The sequence below is a fragment of the Astyanax mexicanus genome, chromosome 18 (assembly GCF_023375975.1).
Source record: "Astyanax mexicanus isolate ESR-SI-001 chromosome 18, AstMex3_surface, whole genome shotgun sequence".
NCBI lineage: Eukaryota > Metazoa > Chordata > Actinopteri > Characiformes > Acestrorhamphidae > Astyanax > Astyanax mexicanus.
In genome coordinates this window covers 41841732-41868959 of record NC_064425.1, presented here as the reverse complement: position 1 = coordinate 41868959, position 27228 = coordinate 41841732, and the positions used below count along the sequence as shown (strand labels likewise).

Below are 27228 nucleotides of genomic sequence, written 5' to 3'. Positions count from 1 at the left end.
GTTGGGGCTACGTGACCCTTAAAACAGAGATTATTCAGAGATGTACTCCAAACAGATGGCTACGAAAGTCACTGGCAAGATGACACTGATACAAGCGACCAAAGAAACCCACACATTTCCTTGTTCAATTTCTCAGTAAACACTACCATATTTTAATGTGTAGTTTTTATATTTTATGGCCATTCTCTTCATAACAACCAGGAAATGTTGCAACAGACAGCAGAGGCTGCAGCATTTAAGGTGTAATGGGGGGGGGGAAAGGTTCAGCTCCCCATCAAAGGAATTAAAGAATGGACAATAATTGAGGGTTATGGTAGATAATCAGCAGCAGCAGCAGTTAGGTTCCTGAACTTTAGTGTTTCACTGCTATAGCTATTTATGTATTGCAGGGGTCGGCAAAAAAAACTGTTTTGTAAAATGAAGAAATGAAGTGTAATGGGATGGAGTGCTACAGACTAGTAGCTCTCTAGCCCAGAGGGTTGTTGAACCCAATTGCAGAACAGTTAAATTTAAAGCAGGTGGTCCAAAGAAGAAAGGGTGGGGGATATCCAATTCACTACCATTGCCCCGGCTGGTAAATTGAGACACGGCTGGGGGGGAAAAATGCCATTTCGTTAAATCACGTGTTTGTTTTTTTTTTTTTGTTTTTTTGTTTTTAAGGCCTAAATTGATTGCCCTACGATGTTGTGAGCGTATGTAGTGTCAATCAAGTTGGCTCTCCAGTTTCCTCCTACGTGTTACAATTAAACTGCAATCACAGTTGCTGTAGGCTAAAGCTGAGGACTGATTTAAGTGTGCAGGTTGTTAAATAATCTGATCTTACTAAAATCAAACTATTTTAGCCCAGATCTAACTCTTCTACTCTTCCCCCAGGTCTGTCTCTGCCTGGTGTTCCTGCCGGGGCTCTGGCCTCTCTGGGTGTCCACGGTGCTGCCGCTGCAGCTGCCGCCGCCGCCGGACGCCTCGGCCTGTCCAGCATGAGCGCTGGAGGAAACAGTGTTCTGCTGGTCAGCAACCTTAACCCTGAGGTTAGTGCTGCATGACCAACACACAAGACATTTTCATACAATTTCACTCAATCAAGGAGCTTTAACAGTCAAAATTTTAAAAGTTAAAGCACTTTAGTTTGTGTTTTTAGCTCTGTCTGTTAAAGGGGGAGTTTTGAATTAAATAATTAAAAATGATTAAATAAAGTTGTAAACTCAACAAAGCATCTTATAAGCGAGCATTTGGTTTTCATGTATGATATTCCACTTTTTTACACAAACCGTCCTTAAATTCTTTTTTTCTTCTGAATGTATAAAACTACTATATTAATGCTAAATCAAAATAATTTATATTTATTTTGTTGCAGTAGTGTATTATAAAAAAAAAAAGTAGTCATAAATATTGTGATGTTGCACTTCAAGTGTACAGATGTGCTAACCAGTGGAGAGCAGGCACTTTTTAGGTAATAAAAAAAATGCACAAAATGAACTTGAATGTTGAAAGCTAAAATTTGTAAACTGCTCTCCATAAGAGAACTGCAAATATGTAAAGGTCATGCTAAAATGTCTTCTACTGTAGGGAATCTTTGCCAGTTTAGTAACTTTGTGTACCTGCCGGAGCTCTGGTTAAACTGGTTGTTTAATAACTTCCTTTGAGGAAGTGGAATTCCCCTTTTATTTCCAACAAGTATCCATAAGCTTCTGTTTAACATTGTGTGCCATCCATCTCATTCCATGTAGGCTTCTCTAAAACGGTGTTTAATAAGAGACAGAATGATCTGATGGCTGCTTCTGAGCTTTTTAACTTTTGCCTCGAGTCACCTGAGCCACATTTTCATTTTTAGCCTTTCTTTAGAGCTGTGATTTTTATATTGTCTCTTTGCCTTTTTCTGTATTTCATTGTTAATCTTTTCTCCTCTCTCTTTTTCTTAGTGTTCCTCTAGTGAGAGGCATTTAATTTTAGCGAGTTCTGCTGACTGGAACACTACATTTCTTTGTGTATACTGACCTTGTTTTTTTTACTTCCTTTTCTTCCTTGTTTCTCTCCCTACCCCTTCCCCCTCCCCTTCCTCTTTTTGTTTTAATATCTTCATCTGGATTCTCTTTTTGCCAACTGACTGCACGTCCTTTTTTTCCCCCCTCCAAACTCATCTGATACCACCCTCCTCCCCTCTCATTCATTACAATATCGGACTCCAACACATTTACCCACAAAACGATGACCAACAAACCAAAAAACTCAATTTTTCTGTCCTGGACGTCCTTCTCTTTACCTCCTCTCCCCACCTGCCTTTCCATCATGAACAAATCTCCCACCTTCATGATCCCACCACCGTTTTTTTTTATGTTTTATTTTTTCGCCATTGTGGAACTGCCTCGCTGCGGACATGTTCAACCTCCACTCTCCTGCCTCCGATCTTTTCCTGTCCCTCCCTCCCTCCGCCGCCTTCCTCTGCTGTCTTTAAAGAGCGCTACGCCCCAATGCCTCTTTATTCTTTTCGGTATGTTATCATTGGCATCTTCCTTTTTTTAATTACCCTTTTTTTGTGTTTTTCATATTTTAACTGTTCTATCTTTAATATTCAGTATCATTTTGATTCGTTCCGTGAATTTCTATGTGCAGATGGCGATAAGATGCAGCATTTCAGACCTTACTGTGTGTTATAACGTGACTTGCTGGCCTACAGATATTTTCAGAGCTACTGTGAGGTTGGACAAGCTGTACTGAACACTTCTAAAATTCTGTTTAGGGCTCCGAGTGATCCAGGTTCGAATCCAGGTCATATAGCTTGCAATCAGTTCATCCGAAAGAGCACAATTGGCCATGCTCTCTCTGGGTGGGTAGATGGGGCTCTTTTTCCCCATATGTGGATCAGCACAAGGCGTCTGTGAGCTGATTTATCTGAACGGAGTCCCTGCACTTTTTTCCGAGAGCGCTGTGATGCTAAAAAGAGGCGGAGTCTGACTTCACATGTGTCGGAGGAGGCATGTGCTAGTCTTCACCCTCCTTGTGTTGTGGCATCACTAGTGATGGGAGGATATCCAGCTGAGTAGCAGCTGAATGGGTGATATACACATGAACGGCAAAAGAGCTAGCAATTAGTGCAGTTAGCAGGTAATGCTAATGCTGCTCCAGCAGGCCTAGCCGGAGTTTACGGCAACCTACAGACCAATAATACTCACTTGAACGACGACAGAGCTAGCATTTACTGTGGTGAGCGGCTTGAGTTTTTGTTGTGTATGAACATTCTAGGAATGAAGTGCTGCATCTTTTTGTCACTTAGAGATCGTTGTGCTCTTGTCTTCCACCCAGTTTAAAATGATTATCTTTTAGGGAATTTGCATGGTTTGATTTTGTATTTGCATGTTCCTGCAATCAGCTACCAAACAATTGATCACCCCCTGTTAAAGAGAATAGTATAGCCCAACCTGATTTAGATTTAAACCAATAATTATTGGTTATTTTCAGTTGTTTATGATTATGATGGACCACCGAACAGTTCAGAAGAGTGTCTCTTGACTCCAGTAAAGATTATGATAATTAGATGCTAAAGTTCAGTGCATGCTGTTACATAAATCTGATTTCCCTTTTTAAAGCTAAGCGCTTAGAATGTATACTAGCGCATCATAAATTGGAATAATAGTTACTTTTTCAGCAATTCAGTTAAAAATTTGAAACACACATTATATAGATGTATTATACACAGTGATCTATTTTAAGTATTCATGTCTTTTATAATTTATTCCTGCTTACAGCCAATAAAAACCCAGAAATCGGTGTCACAGAAAATTAGAATATTTTATATAAGACCAACTTGTACTTTTGGCAGTGTGGGCAGTGTTCCAAGTCCTGCTGGAAAATTAAATCTGCATCTCCAAAAAAGTTGTCAGTAGCAGAGGGAAGCATGAAGTGATGTAATATTTTGTGGCACAATCCAAACCATCACTGATCATCAGTAAATTTTACATTTCATTTGTAAATCAAGTGATCAGAGTCTGGAGGAAGAGTGGAGAGACACACAGTCCAAACTGCTCGAGGTCTAGTGTAGAGTTTCCACCAATCAGTGATCAGTGGTTTGGAGAGACATGTCTGTCATCTGCTGGTGTTGATCCACTGTGTTTTATTATCAAGTCTAAAGTCAGTGCAGTTTTGTTTTCCCACAAAATCTTACAGCGCTTCATGCTGAACCTCTGCTGCTGACAACTTTTATGGAGATGCGGATTTCATTTTCCAGCAGGACTTTGCTTACTGCCAAAAGTACCAATTGGTTTTATATAATCTAACTTTCTGAGACACTGATTTGTGGGTTTTATTGGCTGCAAGTCATAAACAGCAATTAAAGGAATAAACATTTAAAATGGATAACTGCGTGTAATACATTTTATATAATGAGTTTCACATTTTGAACTGAATTACTAAAGTAAACTAACTTTTCAATAGTCCTCCAATTTTTTTGAGCACTAGTATATATTTGAACCACTATTGATTAGAGCTTGATCAGATCTAGATTACGGCACTGTAAGGAAAGGCTCATCACACCTGTTTCCTCTATTTTGAAGGTGTTTACGGTGATGTCATGAGAGTGAAGATTCTGTTCAATAAGAAGGAGAATGCGCTGGTGCAGATGGCAGATGGAACACAAGCCCAGTTGGGTAAGGATACATTAAAATCTTTTGATGTACATTCCTGTGTGCAGTTGTGATGGTCTATGTATTAATCAATGTTTGTTTAGCGTAGGAACTAACTGGTGTCAATGATTTTAAGAGGCTAGAAATTCTGGAAATTGTTCAACTTTTTATTTATTATTTTTTTTTTTTTAAGATTTTTCTTTCAATTATTTGTTTAATTTGAATTTTGTTAATTTGACTTTTTGTGAAAGGTTTGTATTCAAAGCCATTTTTTTACCTGCCAAAACTAAGCCTAGTGTGACTAAATTAATAATTAATTAATAACTGCTTAATTGATTAAGCTTATTACTGTTTATTCATGGATAATAGGAAATTAAAGCGTTAACACAATTACAATTAATTTGGAATCAATAAAGCTTTTTTTTTTTGTTTTTCTTTTTTTATTACCAAAATTAAGCCACCAAGTTGACCCCATCCTCTGGTATAATCTGCCCTGCCCAACACAAATTTTTATTTAATGTTTTTATTCTGCAGCGGTTCACTTTCTGGGAGTTGTAGTTGTAGTTCTAGCACCGCCACTCATTTTATTTGTCTTTAGCAAGCAGGCTACAATAAATGCCCAGTAATTCACTTTATCCAGGTTTCTGCTCATCTTTCTGCTGGAAAAGAACCAAACTTTGGGTATTACCCCGGGTGGAAGGGGAAGGTTTACCCACTATAAAAACTTCTTAAGAACAAGTGTGATTAATTACACATTAAGCTTTTTTTTTTCTTCTTTTTTTTTTTTTTTTTATTTAATTTTTTTTTAATTAACCCTTATTTGATTTATTTTAATGCCCCTCAGCTATGAGTCACCTGAATGGGCAGAAGCTGCATGGGCAGACTCTGCGCATCACTCTTTCCAAACACACCACAGTGCAGCTTCCCCGTGAAGGCCACGAGGACCAGGGGCTCACCAAGGACTACAGCAGCTCCCCCCTGCACCGCTTCAAAAAACCCGGCTCCAAAAACTACTCCAACATCTACCCCCCCTCCTCCACCCTGCACCTCTCCAACATCCCGTGAGTTCTGCTGATTAACATGGTTTTAAACTGCTGCTTTTAATATTCACTGATACACACTGAGGGGAGGATCCTCCTATAGAAATCTAGCTCAAATCTGTGTGCTTGGTGATATGATTGTCTGACCTTTTCTCTCTTCAGGCCGTCTGTTGGTGAGGAAGATCTTAAAGAGCTGTTTCAGAGTTCAGGTGCAATGGTTAAGGGGTTCAAGTTTTTCCAGTAAGTATCTTTCTTTATTTTTTTTTCTAGTTGGGCATCACTTTTATTATTGATCAATCTAATCGGGCCTGTCAAGTTTTTTTTTTGTTGTTTTTTTTTCGGGTGATTGTGTTGCAGCACTAATTGTGATAAGATTGTACTATTACTATATTTGATAGTAATATATAATTCAACTTTAACATTTATAGTAGTAAACCTTTTTTAGAAAATAATATTGGAATTAGGGGTGGGCAATATCATATCATATACAATATATCGTGACACAGAAATATCATATTAAAAATCCATATCGTGATAATAGGGCTGTTCTGTCTTAAAAGTAGTCTATTATTTACTGTGAAGCTTTAGGTGTATTTATTGTATAATTGGTTTAGTTTGCAGTTTATATGCATGCACTAAATATTCTGCAATATTATTTGCTGCATTATATTTTTTTATGCTATATTATTTATTTTGCCACATTATGATTATACTCTTATACTATATTCCTGAAATTAATTAATTATTTTTCTGTTTTTTCTATATCGCAAAGTATATCGTTATCGCAAAAATACCCTGAAATATCGTGATATTATTTTAGAGCCATATCGCCCACCCCTAATTGGAATATCTCATTTTATTGATAATTATAAATAAAACTAATACAATAAACCCACTGCTTTAATCCTTTATACAGGCTACAAATGTAGATACAAACCCCCCTTTTCTCTTTCACTCACTCACTCACTTACCCACCCTATGCAACTACATTAGTGAATATTTTCTCCATAGTTCAACTCAGTAAATCAGAATATTACAATAGTTTAGTTTAAAAAGCGTCAAAACTAGCCTGAAATTGTTTAATACAGTAAAAAGGGATTTATTCTGCCAGACCTAATAAACCACCAAAATATTATTACCTTCTAATAATACAGTGATATTACAGCATTTAAAATCGTTATCGTTTTAAAATTGTGCTTAATAATACAATACATTTTTAAGTGACTGATGCCATTAAAATTGCCTTAAATAGTGTAATATATTTAGTAAACAATTATTTTTCTTTAAGAACAGTGCAGGCTAATACAGTATTAGACTTTGACACTTATTGTTAAATTATTAATCACAAACATTTAATAAGTTTAATAATTTAATGATTAAAAGTTTATAAAAAAAATGCCATTTGTCTTTTTTTAATTATTATTATTTAATAGTCAGGTACTCAATCAAATGAATTGGACTTGGGGTAAATAAAATAAATGTTAAAATGGATAATGTTATTATTGTGACTTGACTAAACATAGGACTTATGTTTTTGAAATATAGATTAAAAAAAAAAAAACTTTCTTTTTCAATGTTTTTCCACCACGACTAGTACTAGGCATGACTTTGGCATAAACCTATTACAGACCATGTTGGTTGGAATGTAGTTTTTAAAGTTACCATTCATTTAATTCTGCAAAGCTGATTTTATCAGGATTCAGTTTTTTTTTTTATTAATTGTTTTTTTAAACCCTCCAGGAAAGACCACAAGATGGCGCTGATTCAGATGGGCTCAGTAGAAGAGGCGATCGAGTCTCTGATAGAGTTCCACAACCACGACCTGGGCGAGAACCACCACCTCCGCGTTTCCTTCTCCAAGTCCACCATCTGAGCATTGTGGGTAGTCGGGAGCTGAGCGTTTAGGAGAGGGGAAATAAACGAGAGACTGTCACTTTAGACCAAACTTAAAGCCTTCCACAATTTATAATGCCGTGGATTTTCCACACAACACACTTTATCATTCCTTTTCTTATAGCGATATTCACTCGTGCGCTCGTCTGTTTAAGATGCCACTTTTCAACCAGTAGATCAGAGAGAACCTTAAAAACCCAGCCTTTTTATTTGGGTTCAGTTAGAGCTCTTCTCTGCTCTCTAGTGCTGATCAGCACTACATTTCCCAGAAGCTTTTTGTAGTTGATCTGTTATTCAAGTGATGAAGCCCGGTTGAGGGGTTTCTTCATTTGAGGTTTTCGTGTGAATATTCCCTTATCTAAATCCAATTCAAATGAATATCAAATTGTTTGGGTCATTCTTTAGTTGAACACATGCTTGATGACGTGGCCGTGCAAGTTATTGATTTGGTCTGGTACAATCATAATTTTACATGCAATTACAAGAAAAAACAAGCCATTTTGAGCTTGATTAGTTTTACCAGAGTTATACAAAAAGTTTTACAGAAGTTAATTGGTGTTAATTACACCAAAAAACAGAGTTTGTTCTAATTATAAGGCTGATCTCAGCATGACTTCTATTATTAATGAAGGTTTCACATTTAAAAATCTAGCTAAATATAAGAAATATATATTTTTGCCAAATTCAATATAGTAAAGAAGAAATGAGGTTTCATTGATTGAAATGATTATGATAATCTGAGTGGTTAAGGGGTGGAGCCAATGTTGCGTGTTCCGGAGAAAAAGCATGATTCACTGTGAATTCTCTGGGGAAAAACGGCTCCAGCTCAGAGATTAAAGTTGGGGGAAATGTTGAACGTTTGTAATTTCTTTTCAATTAAATACTTAGAAATCTCTATCAATTGATTGTTGTTTAAATGCAACATTTAGAGCCAAAACATGGCCCTAAATATTAGATTAACTGATTTTCCTCCCTCTACCTGTCAGAAATGGTGTTCCATGCAGTGTTAATACTGTTTTTTTAGGCTTTCTGGGAAATGTAGTGCTGTTTTAGGATCGTAGATGTGCTGCCTAGTTTACACTCAGTGCCTCTATGGGGAGAAAAACCCGAATGTTTCCTGTTGTGCACGGAGCTGAACCTGTCTGAGACTTATCTTTTGTATACGTTTCTTTTAGTCCTATCAATTCTGCCTTTCCAAAATGCTGTGCCTTAATTGGTGTTTAAAGTGCATCTTCTGTTTTGGCCTTATCGTGAGCTCTGGAGGAGGACCGGGGATCTGCGTTTACACAGTGAATTTTACAGGCCGCCTTTTTTTTGTATCAGACAGTTTGTCTGTTTTAGTTCACATTCCCACAGTTTTTCTGACTGCTCCCGTCCCAGGTTATGACTAGGAGCAACTATAGTAGTTCTATGGTAGTTATACTATATATGGTATATGTAAAAATATATATTCTTCTATAGTGAGTTTCTGCTGAGCCTCTGATGGTACATGGTGGGTTTTTTTTTTTTTTTTTAATTCTCAAATAGAAGGGTCAGGTGACCGGTGAACACCAGAGACTAGGAGTTAAGAGAGCACCTAATACTATCTGGTGTGCACTAGATACTGTAATATGTGGTGAATCCTTGATACTATTTTATTAGCACCCAAAACTATTAAGAGCAATTAAGTTTGATGCTATCAGGTGAGCATCTAATACTAATAAGTGCATCAGATGCTGTGCTGTGAGTGCCCAGTATTATTAAGTGAGCACCAGATAGTCCCATCAGAGGCTCCACAAGTTTCATTCCAATTTCTTTTTTTTTTTTTTTTTTTAGATGCATATTTCTTTTTTTTTTTTTTTTTTTTTTTTTTCTTTATCAATTCTATACTGTATAAGATCTTTACGGGCATTGTCCCATTTCAAGCGCTGTGCCTTAGCAACCTTTCTCCAGTTTGGTTGGTGTAACACTTATTGGTTTAGTTTTGTGCTGAATTCAAGAAATAGAATTTGGGTGTAAAAAAAAATTGTATTTTTCCATTCAATATAGTAAAGAAGAGAAGGGTTTTCTCTCGTTTTTATTTCTGCTCCTCACAATCTTTCAGGACAAATGATAATTAATTTGCTTGATTCCCTGGTTTTTCCATTTTTGATACTTGTAATAAAAGTAGGACCATCAGGTACACAAATCTAAAAATCAAGGAAGGATCTTTAATTCTTTTATTTTTCCTAAAATTCAGATCGAGGGGCAGAAATGAGAACATAAGCGGTGCCACTATTAGCAGGACTAATGGGGAATCGAAGAATACTAGGTTCTTCAGCGCAAATCGTGACCGCTTCTGTTCACCACCACTGTGCAACGCCCCTCTGACGAATAATGCAACGCTTTGATGGTTCCCCCTAAAACTAGTGGAAAAATGGTCTGGTTCGCTGAAAAGCACCACAGTCCTTATAAGCCCGAATGGAACTGGTTCAAGAACCAGAGTTTTTTATTCTGTGGAAAAGCACTATATGATCTGTGGATCATCAGTTCAAATCCCAGATCATGCTGCTTCTCAATCAGCAGCCGGAGTCCGAGAGAGAGAGCACAGTTGGCCATGCACTCTCTTCTTTACTAATTGGGAGGAATTTACTTGAGATTTTATACCCAGTTTTCTGTTTTCAAATTTAGCCACAAACAGTCAGGAAACCTGACTGGTGATTATTATTATTTTTTCTTTCCACTTCCTTTCTTTTCTTCATATTTGCCTGGTTCAGCAGTGTATTTATACCAGCACTAAATACACATCAGCTTACTACACCCACAGCAAGCCTTACACACCGAATTACAGCCTTTTTATCATAATTCAGGGTTTCGTTTTGCCCTTAAACAAAAATCTACTGTCAAGCTACTTTTTATACATGTGTGTATAATGTAACACCCAATTTTTTCACACTTTTTTTTTGTTTGTTATATAATTGTTTACGCTTTAGTGAATTGTGGACCTTTTCGACCAAGTCTTTCAGATTTTTGATTTTGCTGTTGTAGCAAATGTAGTTTTTCTCTGAAAATGAGCCTTCCAGCACTGTCTTAAAACATTAGGGGTGGGTGATGTGACTACAGTATCATCCGAATATGATTTTGCTTTGTTTACAGCAAATCCAATCAGAATAAAGCAAAGCATCTGTGTTCACACGCTTGTGTGAAGTATTATATTTAGGCGTTCTGATTTTTTGCAGTGATTTATTGTTTTAAATATCGATTGTGTAGCTTGTCAAGTGTCACTGCCACCTACTAGAGTATGCTCTTGTGTTTTGTAATTTGCTACATGCAAAAACCAGCCTGTGTAGCTCAAAGTTTGTGCTTTATTTCGTAAAGTACATTTTGGCTGTCCATGTTAGTGTTTTAAGCATTGATGTGGTGTCTTATCTGTTTTCTGATGCTTGAAAAGAGAAAAATCCAGTAATCCAAAGTATGAGCCGATATATAAATGGGTAAAAATGCCTTATTTCTTAAGCTGAAGACACTTTTGTCTTATGTCAGTGCTATATTTTGTATTTTTCAACAGTGAAACAACATGCTTAGAAAGCTATATATCATTATATTCATTATCATTCTAAGTCACATTGCCCACCCCTGTTATGTACAATGTCTTAAAATTCCTCATTGATTTTTGGCACTTTTCTTCACAAATTGGACATTTTGGTGGAACAAACTTTGCCTTTTTTGTGTTTGTAGTTCTCAGACATTCCTTTTATAATACGATTGTAGAAATGAAGTAAAATAAGTCTAGGTTTAAAAGCTAGAACGGTTCTAAAACCTAAAGTGAACTAAAGTGTTTGTTAATGGAGACCAAACCAAGCATAGTCTTAAGTAAGGGTAGGTGTGAGGTGTGCCCCCTGGTGGCTGTTTCTGTTTAAACCCTGTTTTTTTTTTTATTTAGAGAGGTTTAGTATGTGGGGTGTGATTATGGCCTGTATATACTTATGGGGGCTTTGTTTTTCTCTTCTTTATATAAAGACATAAATGACTATCACCCACTTTGATAAATGCAAACAGTACCTGTTTTCCACTCGTCTGTATGTATATTTTGATAAAGGCAACAGCATAAACTCGGCTCATTGTAGAGCATTGATATGTTTTTTATTACACAGAATATTAAAAATATTCCAACACGATGCGTCTGTACGTGTAAATGCCCCTTCTCCACTTAACCCAGCCATCCTTTGATACTGCCTTCGTTCTTTTCTTGCCTTCAATAAATCTTTTATTCCTCTCTTTCATCTTGTCTTTGGTTTACCTGTTGTTTTTCCTACAGTAACCCTCTTCTTTTTCCACAGCTTTTTACTCACAATTCATTCATTACCTGCAGTCTTTTCCTTTACCTTGAGTTTTTCCAAAAAGTAGTTAGTGACTGATTAGTGAACACTACTCTGGGACGGGGGAGAGTAGACGTTCATAGTAAAGGCTCAAGTGTGTGAAAGCACAAGAATAGGGGTTTCCAATAAAATGGCCAGTAAGTGGAAAATCAAGGAACAGAAGCTGTTTTGAATTCTCCTTTTGTCTTTTGGGTCAATTTGACCCCATTCTTTTGTTTAATGTCTTTTTAAAAATATATATTTTTTTATTTTATATTTTTGGGGTTGATTTTACCCCAACATATAAAACATGCAATTTTATTATCTCCCTTGTTGATGTTCTTGTTGATTATGACTTACAGCCAGTAAAACACCAAAAATCAGTGCATTATAAAATTAGAATATTATATAAGACCGATTGGTACTTTTAGCCATGTGCCAAGTCCTGCTGAAAATGAAATCTGCATCTCCATAAAAGATTTTCCAGGAAAACACTGCGCTGATTTTAGACTTGATGATAAAACACAGTGGATCAACACCAGCAGATGACATGTCTCTCCAAACCATCACTGAACTGATCATCATTGTTTTTTTTCTTTTTCTTTTCTTTTTTTTTGGATATTGTTTATTCACTAGTATTCTCTAACAAAACACAGAGGCCTTCCCAGAACGGCTGTATTTATAATGAGGTTGCACTGGTTTTTTTTTTTTTTTTTTTTTTTTTTTTTTTAAGGGGGTTCAGAGTAAAGGGGGCTGAATAATTTTGCGGATCTCACTTTTAGATTTTCATTTTATTTTTTTTTATTTTTTTCCTGTTTTTGTTTCTTTTCACAAATGTGGTACTTTGTGTTGGTCTATCACCTCACCACAATTAAATATATTTAAAAAAATGTTTGTAATGGGACAATGTCACAAGCAACATACATAAGTACATAATCAACAAACCTATATAACATAGGACATAAACTTGGGTACCAGTTTTAATTATTATATAATTTTCTTAAGGTTATAATTGCTGGCTCAAATGAACTGATGGAGGATGTTAGTTCATTTTAAAGTAACAGGAGGGTTAAGAAAGTGGCAAGTCAGTGAGGAGGCAATGATAGTAGATGTTTCCATTAAAGTGGCCAGTAATTAAGAGCAATAGTTTATTATATTGGTAGAGGATGTAATGTGTACTGGGAGACAGCAGGGGGCGCTCTCTACACTTATAAATCTTCATCCACAGCTGTACAGACACCTGCCGCAGAAGCCACCAGTATAATTATTATTATAAGTAAAATAAAAATAATATAAATGTATTTCTGATATTTCCCTCAGTGGATTGAAAGAGTTATATGGGTGTTTATTGCACTATTAGCTGTGCTTTTACAAGATATTGCATCACTGCACATTTAGTTAATTATGCTGTTCATCCTGTAAATATCAACAGTCACACAAATTATCAGACTCAATTCATCAAAATACCTCATAATAATTAATCATCTTCAGAACATCAGTCTGAGAAAACTGATGCATATAAAGGAGTAGTCTTTTCTTTAAAGGAATTACAGACTGGAAAAACATTTCTCTCTTTACTCTTTTAATTTATTTAGTTTAATTAAGCATTAAAATAGTGTTAAGAGAATAATCTAGTAGTAGTACAGTGCATTAGCAATAATTGCCATTATTAAAGGGTAACTAACCCCCCTGGTTTTGTCTGATTCCACCCTAAGGTCAAATTTGAAAAAGGCTAAAAAAAAAAAAAATGTGAGGAGTAGCTTGTTGGGGGAGAGGCACTGGGTGATGTATGGGTTTAGTGGCAGGGCAGGAGGGAGAGCTGATTGGCTGAGCTGCAGCAGCCGTTGCACTGTGCCTCTGATAGCAGTGAGATGCAGATGATTGGATGTCACTATGGAGGGCGGTATTATTGATAGACTGATCTGCCTATTGTGATGTGTCTGCGTAGCAAAGTACATAAATATGTAAGCAGGACTGGTATGTTTCATTACTTATAAGAAACACATTTCAGCTATTTATGGAACAAATATGGTTTATGTTTTTTTATGGTTTAGTGGCTCTTTAATAAATGAACATTTATTAAATGTTAAATATAATTAAATACTAAATAATTAAATATTTTAGGCGTATTGTTAAGTGAAGAGCTTAGCAGTAGCAGAGCTACATAAATGATTATTACAGTGAACAGGTTAGCATTAAGTGTACAATATAGCATTATATAAAGGACCAGTCTTTCTTAAAGAAAACAAATAAATATTTAAGTTTATTTAACAGGCATCATCGGTTAATGCTGAGATTCTAATGTCAATGTTTATTTAAAGTTTTTGAATTATTGGGGCTCTGAATCTACACTCACAATAATGCTTATAAGCGAAAGGTGCTTCCCACAAATAATAATAATAATAAAAAGGAGAAAACAATTACTATTATTATTAGTAGTACTTTTTATTTATTTATTTAAATGTCACTTCTTGCACTGCTAGACAACAGTACAAGCTTTAAAGATAGAATACAAACAAGAGATACACATTTAATGTAGGTAAAGTTTAATGCAAACCATACATAATAAATTGAATTAAAATCGCTGTGCACACATAAATAAATTCTTCTACTGGTGTTTGTCCACTGTGTTTTATCAAGTCCAAAGTCAGTGCAGTGTTTTTCCAGACAATCTTACAGCACTTTATGCTTCCCTCTGCTTCATTTTCCAGCAGGACTTGGCACACTGCCAAAAGTGCCAACTTGGCTGTAATTGGCATAATCATATAACAATAGAATAAATAAACGCTTAAAATAGATCACTCTGTGTGTAATACATCTATGTAATGTAATGAGTTTCACATTTTGAACTAAATTACTGAAATAAAGTAACTTTTCATTGATATTCTATTTTTTTGAGATGCACTAGTATCTCCTTTAGTTGTAAATCTCCATCCACAGCTGTATGGTCCAGAACTAGTACTAATCTTAATCTTAAACTAATCCTGTCTGGAAACCAAACCTATGAGACAGTCTTGGACTAAACAGCATTTAGATTGAAGATTTAAAATAATTAAAATAAGGTTAAGTCTAAGACTAGGTTTAATCTCTGTCTGGGAGACCGTCTCTGTGTGTTCTGTGTGAATTAAAACCTGGATAAACACAGCTGGCCCTTTAAATATCAAACTCCTGATCTGATTGGCCCGCGCGTGTGCTGAAGCCCAGCCCCCGGCTGTTAGTGGGCGTGTCCGCGGCGCTGTGGCAGTGCTGGGCATGGGGCTGGAGGTGTGAGGAGTCGCGCTGAGACTCAGGCAGGCGAGCCGGGGAGAGGCGCGGGACCCGCGGGCGAGGCTGAGCGCTGACCCGGGGACACGGAGCTGCTTCTGGCGCTGAGTGGAGCTTCTGCGCGCTGCTTTAGGGATTACTGAGCTCCGACTCAGCGGATGTGACCCCGAAACTGCCCACGAGCTTCCCGAAGCCCCGCAGCCGAAGAGCGTCCTGCACCTGCCCGCAGCCAGCCCGATGGAGGTGCCGGTACCGGTGCTGGTTCTGACCGCGGTGTGGTGGGTCTCCGTGTGGGCGGACGACAGGCTGATCACGGACAGACACTCCGTTTACTGGAACAGCTCCAACTCCAGGTAGGAGTTAATGCGGTTTAAGAGTCCGCTTCGACTCGAATTCGGATTAGAATAAACGAGATTCAAGTTTGCATTTGCATTTGCAATTCCATTAGGAGGATTTTAAAGATGATGCTGATTTATTGTTTACTGTTCAACAAAATTATTAAAGAAAAATATTATTAGAAAGCATTTTAAACATTAAAAATTAGAAAATAAAACTTTGCGGGAGATTTAAAGTAAAACTTTACAAGTGAATTCAGTACAATTTTGTTGCAAAGAAATGCAACTTTTATTTTATCGTTTACAGTCGCACTGTTTAAGGTGGAATGAGGAGGAAGATTTCAAAGATTATGCTGATTTATTTTTTTATTGTGTATCAAATTGATCAAAAGTGTTAGAAAACGTTTAAAACATCTCCAAGAGAATGCCATTTTTGCGTGAAAACCCAAGTTTTGTGAGAGAATGCAATTTTATGTGGGGGAATGATTTACTTTGGAATGAAGAATTTCATTAGGAGGATTTTTAAAGATGCTAATTTATTTAAATTTAGCAAAAGTGTTTGACAACGTTTAAAACATCCTGAATCGATCTCCAAGAGAGTGTTATTTTTGTGTGAGAACTCAAATTTTGTAGGATTAAATAACATCCATTAGGAGGATTTTTAAAGCTGATGCTAATTTATTGTTTACTGTGTATAAAATTTAGTATTAGAAAGTATTTAAAACATAAAAAACGAAATATAATACTTTAGGAGAGAATGTGATTTTTACAGGAGAATGCAAAACTTTACAACGAAATGCAATTTTTTGAAGGAATGCAAAATCTTACATAGATTTGCACTATTTAAGGTGGAAGAATGAAGAATTCCATTAGAAGGATTTTTAAAGATGATGCTGATTCATTGTTTGAAAGAATTTTAAAACATCAAAAATGAATATAGTACTTTGCGAGAGAATGTGATTTTTGCAGGAGAATGCAAAACTTTACAAGGAAATGCAATTTTTTGTGAGGGAATGAGCAGCTTTTGTGAGGCAATACAAGGGAATGCAACTTTTTTATTATTTTATAATTTATGTTCACACTGTTTAAGGTGGAATGAAGAGTTCCATTTGAAGAATTTCAAAGGTGTTGCTGGTTTATTGTTTACAGTGCATCAAATTTAACAAAAGTATTAGAATTCAAAACATCGAAAATTACAATCTAATTCTTTGTGAGAGAATGTGATTTTTGCGGGAGAATGCAAAACTTTACACAGGAACGTAATATACTTTTGTAGGACAATACAATTTTGTTGCGAGGGAATGCAACTTTTTTGCGTGAAGGAATTCAAAAATTTCCTCATTTCCATTTGCACTGTTTAAGGTGGAATGAAGAGTTATATTATGAGGATTTTTAATATATAAATACAACTTTGCGAGAAAATGTGATTTTTCTGGGAGACCTCGATTTTTGCATGAAAATGCAAAGCTTTACAAGGGAATGCACATTTTTTCATACAATTTCTTGCATGGAATGCAACTTTTTTTGCATGAGGGAATGCAAAGTTTTGCCAAGAAATTTAATTTAATAATTTACATTTGCAGTGTTTAAGGTGGAATGTAGAATTCCATTAGAAGTGTTTCAAAGATGATGCTAATTTATTATATTTTACTGTGTCAAATTTTACAAAATATTAGATCATATTTAAAACATCCAGAGTCTACTGCAATTTTTGTGGGGGAAATTGTTTACTGTTTTTAATAACTTTTTGCACCTTTTTGCATTATGTGGGAACATTTTATAAAGACATTTTATTATTTTATATTTGTGAATTATTTTATAGGTTATGTTAAATAATGCATTTTTGGTCAACCTTCAATTTTTTGGTCTTTATTTGCACAACATTCGAAATATGCAAAAGAAAAAGATAAAGTGATCTGACATGTAGGTTTCAATGTGTTACCCCCTATATTACATATGTGAACAGTATAATGAAATACAGCAGTGTGCAGACAATAGATGTTGTTTTGTTGTTTTTTGCTTTTGTTTCTTTACTGCAGCTCCTCTGACAGCGTCCCGTTATTTATGGCTTACAGTCAGCACCGTCAAGCCTTTATTAATAATAGATTCAGCCCCTCTATTACACAAACACTGTCCTACATCTCAAACTCTGACCACTTCTCCTTCAGCACGTCCTGCACAGCCGAGGAACTGTCTCTACTGTCCTGAAAAGACTTTCTTCTTGGTTTTGGAGGATTGCTGTGAGGATTTGATTGCATTAGTGAGGTCAGGATGTTGTGCGAACTAATCCTGTTTAAAAGTATTGGATGGAGCTCCATCTTTTTTTTTACCACTCCAGCTCACGCCTGGTATTCATCACGGTGCCAACAGGTTCATGTTTATTCATCTCCTCCAGAGAGTCCTGTCCTGTTGGCAGAACATCTCTTGTTCTCTGGTGAGCCAGAACAATACGACCACCTGCCTAATTTGCTGCTGTTCCTTTATGTAAAACTGTGATATTTAGCCTTGTTCACTTCCACCACATACAGCAGTCACAGTGGGTTGTTTGTTTGTTTGTTAGTTTGTTTGATATTGTATTGTAATGTAAGATAAATCGCATTTGTATCGTTATTGTAATAAGAGTTTTTTGCGATAAACACATCAAAAGAGCTGCAATAACATGTACTAACAGAGCACTCTAACTGCATTACCCGTTTACAGCAGCAGAGGGAGCTATTCACACTGCAGACTGGGCTCACATAACTTAATAAAGCTGGAGGTAGAGTGAGGTAGAGCAAGGCAGAGAGTTAGGTAAACTAAGGTGAAGCAAACAAAGCGCCCTACAAGAACCAATGAGATGCTGCTGCTGCTGTCCAAGACCGTAATTACGTTTCTGTATTGGTGCGGGTCACGCTGTGGCATAGTGTACACAGCTAGGTGCAGGGTACGTGTATGCTACAGCATAGGTTCAACACAGTAAGGCAGAGTGGGGTAGACCGAGGCAGACTGAGGCAGAGTGAGGTAGAGCAAAGCAAAGTGAGGTAGAGAGAGGGAGATCAAGATAGAGTGAGGCAAAGCAAGGTTGAGCGAGGTAAAGAGAGGCAGTGTGTGTTAGTAAGTTGCAGAGTGAGGTAGAGTAAAGCATAAGGAGGTTAAGTGAGGTAGAGTAAAGCAGAGTGAGGTAAAGGGAAGCAGAGCGAGGTAGAGTAAAGCAGAGGGGGGGTAGAGCAACGCAAAGTGAGGTAGACTAAGACAGAGTGAGGTAGAGCAATGCAGTGTGAGGCAGACTGAGACAGAGTGAGGTAGAGTGTAGCAAAGTAAGGTAGAAAAACGCAAAGTGAGGTGGACTGAGACAGATTGAGGTAAAGTGAAGCAGAGTGAGGTAGAGCAATGCAGAGGGAAATAGGGAGGTAGTCCAATATAGAGTGAAGTAAAGTGAAGCAAAGTGAGGTAGAGTGTAGCAGAGTGAGGTAGAGCAATACATTGTGAATCAGAATGAGGTAGAGTGTAGCAGAGCGAGGTAGAGTGTAGCACAGCGAGGTAGAGTGAGGTAGAGTGTAGCAGAGCGAGGTTCAGTGAGGTAGAGTGTAACAGAGTGAGGTAGAGTGTAGCAGAGCTACACAGAGTGAGGTAGAGTGTAGCAGAGCGAGGTAGAGTGAGGTAGAGTGTAACAGAGCAAGGTAGAGTGTAGTAGAGCAAGGTAGGGTGAGGCAGAGCGAGGTAGAGTGAGGTAGAGTGTAGCAGAGCGAGGTAGAGTGAGGTAGAGTGTAACAGAGCAAGGTAGAGTGTAGTAGAGCGAGGTAGGGTGAGGCAGAGTGTAACAGAGTGAGGTAGAGTGTAGCAGAGCGAGGTAGAGTGAGGTAGAGTGTAACAGAGCAAGGTAGAGTGTAGTAGAGCAAGGTAGGGTGAGGCAGAGCGAGGTAGAGTGAGGTAGAGTGTAGCAGAGCGAGGTAGAGTGAGGTAGAGTGTAACAGAGTGAGGTAGAGTGTAGCAGAGCGAGGGAGAGTGAGGTAGACCAAGATAGAGGGAAGTAAAGTGAATCAGAGTAAATTAGAGCAACGCAGAGTGAGGTAGAGCAAGGTATGAGTGAGGTAGATGTCCACAGTGATTGCTTAAACCAAACTACTTCTTGTTCTTGGAAAACTAAGAGCAGCCAAACTAAGTGCTGAAAAACCTTTGAGAAGCTTAAACTAATTTAGATTTTAATTTATCATATTTTACATTATCAAAAATACCCAACACATGGAATGTTCTGTTCATATCATACAGACCTAGTTCCCTTTATACAGTCCTGTTCACACTGCTGATGCGTAATTACAAACATACTAACAGATAATTAGTGAATAAATAAGTGATGTTAAGGAGGTAGGTTGTGGGCTGATTTCAGGTCTGTAGGGTCGTTGGAGTGGAGGCGTCTCCTCTGTTCTCTCACTGACACGGCCGGTGGGCCGGGGGGACGTCAGCCTAACGTTTTGTGACAGTGGGCCGGTCAGGTGTGTCCCGGCCGGCTGAATAAACACTCGGCGGCGCTCTCACGGCTGAATTAGCAGAGTCGGGAGCGTCGGCGGTGCGGCGGCGGCAGCGGCGGCCTGCCGGGGTTTAAAATATTAAAGAGGCTCAGAGGAAGATTTCTTTTCTGGCGCTCGGCAATTACAGCCGGCTCAATACCACATCAGCCCTGCCTCGCCTCGCCTCCCCGCCTCCAATCCCATCAGCCACTGCCACAGCTGGATAAGTGAATTCTCCGGCTGCGTCGGCTCTGATCTGCGGTGTCGGCGGCGCTGAGGTGAGAGATAGGAGGAGGTTACGGGACTGTTTATCATAAACAGCTGACTTCTGCTGATTGATCCCTTCCTGTGCTGATTTTACAGCCTGCTAAAGAGGAGTGTAAGAAAACGTCAATATATCAAAGTATTGCGATATTTTGTTTCGCAACACAATATCGATTTTTTTAATTAATAGTTTAAATTAGGGCTGCAGCGATTAAATTTGTAGTCGACAATTAAATTTGCAGTCGACAAATTTAAATAATCGACATTGTCGATTATATCGACTACAAATTTAATTGTCCACTAATCGTTAATCTGTAAAAGTACTGCATTACACAAAGTGCTGAGGAAAGAAGGGCAATGGAAGATGGGTAAATGACCCTCTAAAACAGTTTAAATTCAACTCAGTTAGTGTCTCCAAAAGTGTCCAAACACAACAGATTATTATTATTTACTAACTAAATTTAGCACTTCCCACGTTTAAACAAAATCTAGACATTTAAACGCCTTTTAAATCTCATGTTCAGCTGTTTTTATTGTTTTTAGAGATGAAGGACATGGCAGAAATAATCGCTGACTAATCGACTAATCGGAAAAATAATCGTCAGATTAGTCGACTACCAAAATAATCATTAGTTGCAGCCCTATATATAAGTGTTCTTTACACTATGACTATTTACTAAGGATGCATAAATAACCGATATAGGTATTAGTATCAGGCCCTCTTCCATGCTAATATATTCACCAATGAGACCAACATCCGATACCTAGTGCATATTACTAGTGCCAAATTATATACTAGTGCATCTCAAAAAATTTGAATATCATTGAAAAGTTACTTTATTTCAGTAAATCAGTTAAAAATGTGAAACTCATATATTATATAGATGTATTACACATCTATTACAACCCTTTTGGCAGTGTGCCAAGTCCTGCTGGAAAATGAAATCTGCATCTCCATAAAAGTTGTCAGTAGCCGAGAGAAGCATGAAGTGCTGTAAGATTTTGTGGGAAAACAAAACTGCACTGACTTTAGACTTGATAATAAAACACAGTGGATCAACACCAGCAGATGACAGACATGTCTCTCCAAACCATCACTGATTGGTGGAAACTTCACACTAGACCTCGAGCAGTTTGGACTGTGTGTCTCTCCACTCTTCCTCCAGACTCTGATCCCTTGATTTACGAATGAAATGTAAAATTTACTGATGATCAGTGATGGTTTGGAGAGACATGTCTGATATCTGCTGGTGTTGATCCACTAATTTCATGAAACTAGAGTAAATGTCCTGCAGAAAGGGTTTCGTTTTAAAGTGTTGCTTAGTGGTTACTATGCTAATTTAAAGGTTGCTTATGTGTTGCTATGTGGTGCTAGGTGGTTGCTAAGGTATTGCTGGATATAGGATGTTGAATGCTAGGTTATGCTACATGCTAGGTGGTTGCTTAGGTGTTGCACAGCAGGGCCTAGGGTGTTCCTATGCTGTTGCTAAGGATCTATTAGGTGGTCGGCACGACTACAAGGTTTATAACCCTGGAGTACCAAACTAATCCCCTCTTTATCTTTCAAAAGACCCCTTCTCTCGCTCTATCACTCTCACACTCTCTCATTCTATATCCCTCACTCTTTCTCTCATTCTCTCTCTCTCTCTCATTCTATCTCTCTCATTCTATCTCTCTTATTCTATCACTCTCACTCCTTCTTTCATTCTATCTCTCTGTTTCTCATTCTATCTCTCTCAATCTCTCTCATTCAATCTCTATCACTCTCTCTATCTCACTCAGTCTCTCTCATTTCCCCTCTCTCTATCTCTCTGTCTTATACACTCTATGTCCCTCTTTCTATTTCTCACTCTTTCTCTCCCATTATTTTCTCTCACCCTTTACTCTCACTCTATTCTTTCTCTTCCTTTATTCTCTCTGTTGCTCATCTCTCCTTCTGTCTCTCTCTGTCTTAATTTCTCTTTCTTTTGCTCATCATTTTTTTTCCTTTCTCTCATCCTCTATCTCTCTCTTTCTTACCTTTTATTCCTCTCTGTCACCCATCACACTCTCTCGCTCTCTCTTGTGCGTCCATGGCTGTCTCACTCTCTCTCCTTCGTGCCTATAATTTTTTCCATCTCTTTCTTTTTCTTCCCTTCTTACCCATTATTCTCTCTCTGTTTCTTTCACCCATTGCTCCATCTATTCTCTCTCCCCATTATTCTCTCTCTCTCTCTCTCTCATTTCTCTCTGCTCTCCTGTTTGTTTGTTTGTTTGTTTGTTTGTTTGTTTGTTGATCTGTGTGGGTGTTTGCTGAGACGTGTCAGGCTGTGGTTCTGGTTCTGCTGTTTCTGTGGGATCTCTGATGTTCTGGAGGAGGAGGCTGAGTGGGTGGAGTGGAGGTAATCCGGCTGCAGTGCTGTGATACGGAATTCCTGTTATTCCCACCCGGATATAACGGAGCGTAATCTATCATCAGAGCGCTGCTTTCGGACGGAGCCGCCGGGTTTTCATCGGTAATGATTTTAATGATGTGCAGCTGGGTCTGATGTAAGACTCTGAAACACCCGGACGCTTTGATACAGCCAGAACTCTGAGAGTGGACTAACAGCAGAACTACAGCTGATTTCTAAAAAAATTAAAAAAGACACACAAACGATTTCTCACTAAGGGAAGAAGTGGTTTGATGTGCAGTTATTTGCTGCAAGTGCTTGATTATGTGAGAACTATGTTGTTTTGCATTGTGATATTTAGTTTTCTGACACTGTATCAATTTTCAAAAACACCCTATTGATTTTTAATTATTAGATTAGATGTAAAGATTGGTGTCAGAAGTTGTTTATTTAGTGTTGTGTTTAAACTCCACTTCCAACTTTTTTAATTGAGCTAAACTGCTGATAAGGCGCAGTTTAATCTGATATATTAACCAAATAATATACTGCTATGCACAACTGCTGTCTCTGCTGCTCCATGCTGTTTACATATGCAGTAATGTGCATCGTTCACTGCTCACATCTGCGCTGCATGACCCAGTAAAAACACTGTGTTTAAAAGTGCAACAGCGAATTTTTAGTGTTCTGTGTTAAAGCAGCTTCACACTGCAGAGATATACAGATATACACACTGGAACACAGAATCTTCTCACTATATTTACTTTTTTGCTCCCGCCCCAGACATCTCTGAACCAATCAGAGGAAACTGATGTGCTCACATGGTTTATTGGTGTGCATTTTGGTGCGTTTAGGTTTATACCTGTGTGAAACCAAATCAAACAGAGGGAGAAACTCTCCAAATAAACAAACTCATCAACTGATCCGGACCATAGAAACTAGAAACTTTTACAACTACAGGTGTGAAAACGCTCTTTTATACTCTAATTCTAATTCAGAAATCCTTACAACCAAACTGAGACGTTTATAATAAAGTAAAAAAAATCCTATTTATCATACATTCTTTAGTTCAGTGCCCCACGTTACGGTTGCCCCAAGTATATACTAGTTTTTTAATTAACACCACTAATAAAATATAAATGCATTTTACATTTCTTACATTCATTCTTTTGTTAACATTTAAAAATCCACTAAAAAAAATCTTAAGAAGAAGATGCAAGTTTTTTAAAATGGATAATTAAATGTAAATAAGAAAGAAATCAATGTTAGAAATGTGTGATTAATTGCTGTTGTGATTAATCTGATTACACTTTTTAATTAATTTACATCACTAATTGTGGTATATTGAATAATAACCCCTGTATTGTCATATGAACCATATCACCAAGGTTATGCTGATACTCAGCTTTACTGTGCTGTATGAGGTGATTGGGTTATACAGTGAGGGATGAGCTTGAAGATTGAAGCACAGTTATCTCCTGTTGCTGGTTTGTGCTGCACCACAGGCTCAAATACAGGTGTGTGTGTGTGTGTGTGTGTGTTGGTGTGATATTATATTTCCCTGTGTGAGATGTAATAGGTTGAGGCTATTCCAGCTGTTTCTCAGTGAGTGTCTCGCTGTCCTTCTCTTTCTGTCTCTCTGTCTCTTTTTCACCTGAGCGAATAAAAGTTTACCGAAGTTTTTACTTTCTTACTCTGAGTCCGTGTTCACTTTACAGATCAGATTATTTCAGGTTTATATGTTTATCCACAATCCTTTGCAGTATAAAACACATATTTACACAAATATATAATCTCAGCTGCAGATGTTTAAACAGTTAAACAGAATATATTTACAATAATAATCCAAGATTTAATCGCAGATTTACAGTCATAATCATCTGTCTGTCTGTACCTCACTCTACCTTTTGCTACCTAAAATTACGTATTAGGGCTACGGGTGGGCGATATGGCTCTAAAATAATATCACGATATTTCAGGGTATTTTTGCGATAACGATATACTTGGCGATATAGGAAAACTAAAATAATTCATTAATTTCAGGAATATAGTATAATAGTATAACAGCATAATCATAATGTGGCAAAATAAATAATATAGCATAAAATAATACAATGCAGCAAATAATACTGCAGAATATTTAGTGCATGCATATAAACTGCACACTTAAACAATTATACAATAAATACACCTAAAGCTTCACAGTAAATAATAGACTACTTTTAAGACAGAACAGCCCTATTATCACGATATGGATTTTTAATATCATGATATTTCTGTGTCACGATATATTGTATACGATATAATATTGCCCACGCCTAATTAGGGCTGCACGATATATCGTTTAAGCATCGTCATTGTGATGTGCGCATATGCAATAGTCACATCGCAGGACGTGTGATGTCACTTAAGGCAATTAAATCAAACATGTCAGTCATGTTGCAGTGTTTTGATTCTTGACACAAGAAGTAGACACACAGCGCTGTCTCTGTGTCTGTGTGAGTGACAGGCTGCTGCTGCCTGAGAAGCATGAGGGGGAGGGGGGAGCGCGAGGGGAGGGGAGGGGCAGGAGTAAACACGAGCTAACCGCATGCATGGCCTCCATCCACATGGTTGGTCACGTGCTTGTAAACGTAGTTTTTGCTGTTTTCCTCTGGTTTTGAGTTGAGCTCGGTGCTGACTCAGCTCTTGATCCAGACGCGAGACAGCGCACGGGTGGGGGCGGGGCTAGTGATGTCATGGGCCCTGCATTGTTTAATATCGCGATATATATATAGTCGGGAAAAAAAAAAACATTTGCAATGTAACATTTTTACAATGTCATGCTGCCCTACACTGTACCTCACTCTGCCTTGCACCACCTTTCTCCACCTCACTCCAACTCACTCCTTTACTTTACTCAAATTCACTTTGCATCACTCTACCTCATGCTTCCTTCTTCCTACTCCACCTTGTACTACCTCTCTCTGCTTGACTCTGCCTCCCCCTAGCTTACTGCTGCCTCTGCCTTCCATGTACCTTAATCTACCCTGTGCTGCCTCACTTTGCCCTACACCACCTTTCTCTACCTCACTCCACCACACTCTGGCTTCCTTTACCCTAATTCACTTTTTCTCACTCTACCTTACTGCTACCTTCCATCTACCTCACTCTGCCTCACTCTGTCTTGCACTACCTTTCTCTATCTCACTCCAACTCGCTCTGACTTTCTTGACTTCACTCTGCCTCTACCTATGCCCTTTTTTATCATCCTCTACCTCACTTTACTTTCCTCTACCTTCCTCTACCTTGTGCTACCTCCATCTACCTTACTCTTTATGACTGCCTCACTCTGCCTCACTTTCACACATTACTTCAATTGGAGTCAAACGCTCAATCCTGCCTGAGGAGAGAAATGAGAACAGCACTTTACCTGAGGAGCTCCTGCTGCTGTTCCTCACTGTATGTGTTTCTGAGTGTTTCTATCCGAGTAAAATACTGTGAATGTTAACATGTTGTGTTCCGTAAAACCATGCAAACATGGTTATTAATGTGTTATTAGTTTAAGAAGACTGTGTTTGTGTATTGTTGTGGCTTAGATGAAGATCAGAACACATTTAATGACCAATTTATGCACAAATCCAAGTAATCCAAGTAAGGGTTCACCTACTTTTTATTTCTACTGTATTACAAAGTGGGAAATGCTTTGCCACCTTTGTATGTCTGCTTATTAGACAGATTATAATTATAATACACGTCAGTAGTAATATAGTTAATATGTGTTATGTATTTCTATATACACTGGATTCTACGTGATTCTGTCTGTCCAGCTGTTTCGGTTCTAGATGTGTTTGGTGTTTCTCAGCTGTAGATGTTCCCCAGGCGGTTCCAGCAGCCCAGATCTTCTGACATGACAGGAATAAAAGCTGCGCAGGAAGACAGACGCCATACGCGAGGTATCCGAGGACATGAAAGCGCAGCTCGCAGTATAAAAATAGCTGGCGCTTTAGCTTAGCTTTTAGCCAGAGGGACGCACTCCTGTAGAAGTGTGCGTTTTCCATGCTGAGCGGCAGGCAGGCGGCGGGCGGGCGGGCGGTTGAGCGGCGTGGGCGTCTCGTACACTTTCTGTCTTCTGGTAGAACTTCGTCGGTTTGGAGGAGATGAGGCAACTCCGTGGAGAGTTAGTGCAGCTGATTGAAGTGGGTTCTTCCTTGATTGCCTGTAGCGCGTGCTGGGTTCCTCCCCGGAGAACGCTGCTTTCATTTCTTTAAGCAGTTTGAGCGTTTCTGGGTCGTGGAGCGTCGCCGCTGTGTTTTCCTAATGCGGCGGACTGAGAGTGAGTGATGAAGGCCGTTTGGTACAAACAGTCCTTGCTAAAACTCGGAGAAATACTTCACTGGATAGCAGTGAGGTATTACAGCAGAACTGCAGCTTTTTTAACCTAATCTCAGTTTTGAACAACCCCAAAATCTAACGCTCTGCAGCAAGAACCATCATTCATATTCAGTAGCTGATAGAACCACATAAACAAGAGCTTACTTTACTCTACACTTTTATTACCAACAAGCTCTACAATACAGTTACTATATTTATTCACTAATACCACTTTACTTGACTAACTATCTTTATCTTTGACAGTGTTGTGTAAACTAAGATTTTTCAAAT

General features: G+C 38.0%; 2 protein-coding genes across 3 annotated transcripts in view; both read left to right on the top strand.

Moving 5' to 3' along the window:
• ptbp1a (polypyrimidine tract binding protein 1a) overlaps positions 1–11790 on the top strand; it is a 28847-nt gene extending 17057 nt beyond the window's left edge. For both annotated transcript variants that reach the window (XM_049467003.1, XM_007245112.4), the window contains exons 11-16: positions 874–1028; positions 2455–2488; positions 4548–4640; positions 5461–5677; positions 5819–5896; positions 7397–11790. In XM_049467003.1, coding sequence (XP_049322960.1) covers positions 874–1028; positions 2455–2488; positions 4548–4640; positions 5461–5677; positions 5819–5896; positions 7397–7529 — 710 coding nt within the window. In that variant the 3' untranslated portion in view covers positions 7530–11790. The remainder of the gene's footprint in view (positions 1–873; positions 1029–2454; positions 2489–4547; positions 4641–5460; positions 5678–5818; positions 5897–7396) is intronic.
• Positions 11791–15100: 3310 nt separating this feature from the next.
• Positions 15101–27228, top strand: part of efna2a (ephrin-A2a) — a 134480-nt gene continuing 122352 nt past the window's right edge. Inside the window, exon 1 of the mRNA XM_022669319.2 lies at positions 15101–15482. Coding sequence (XP_022525040.1) covers positions 15367–15482 — 116 coding nt within the window. The 5' untranslated portion in view covers positions 15101–15366. The remainder of the gene's footprint in view (positions 15483–27228) is intronic.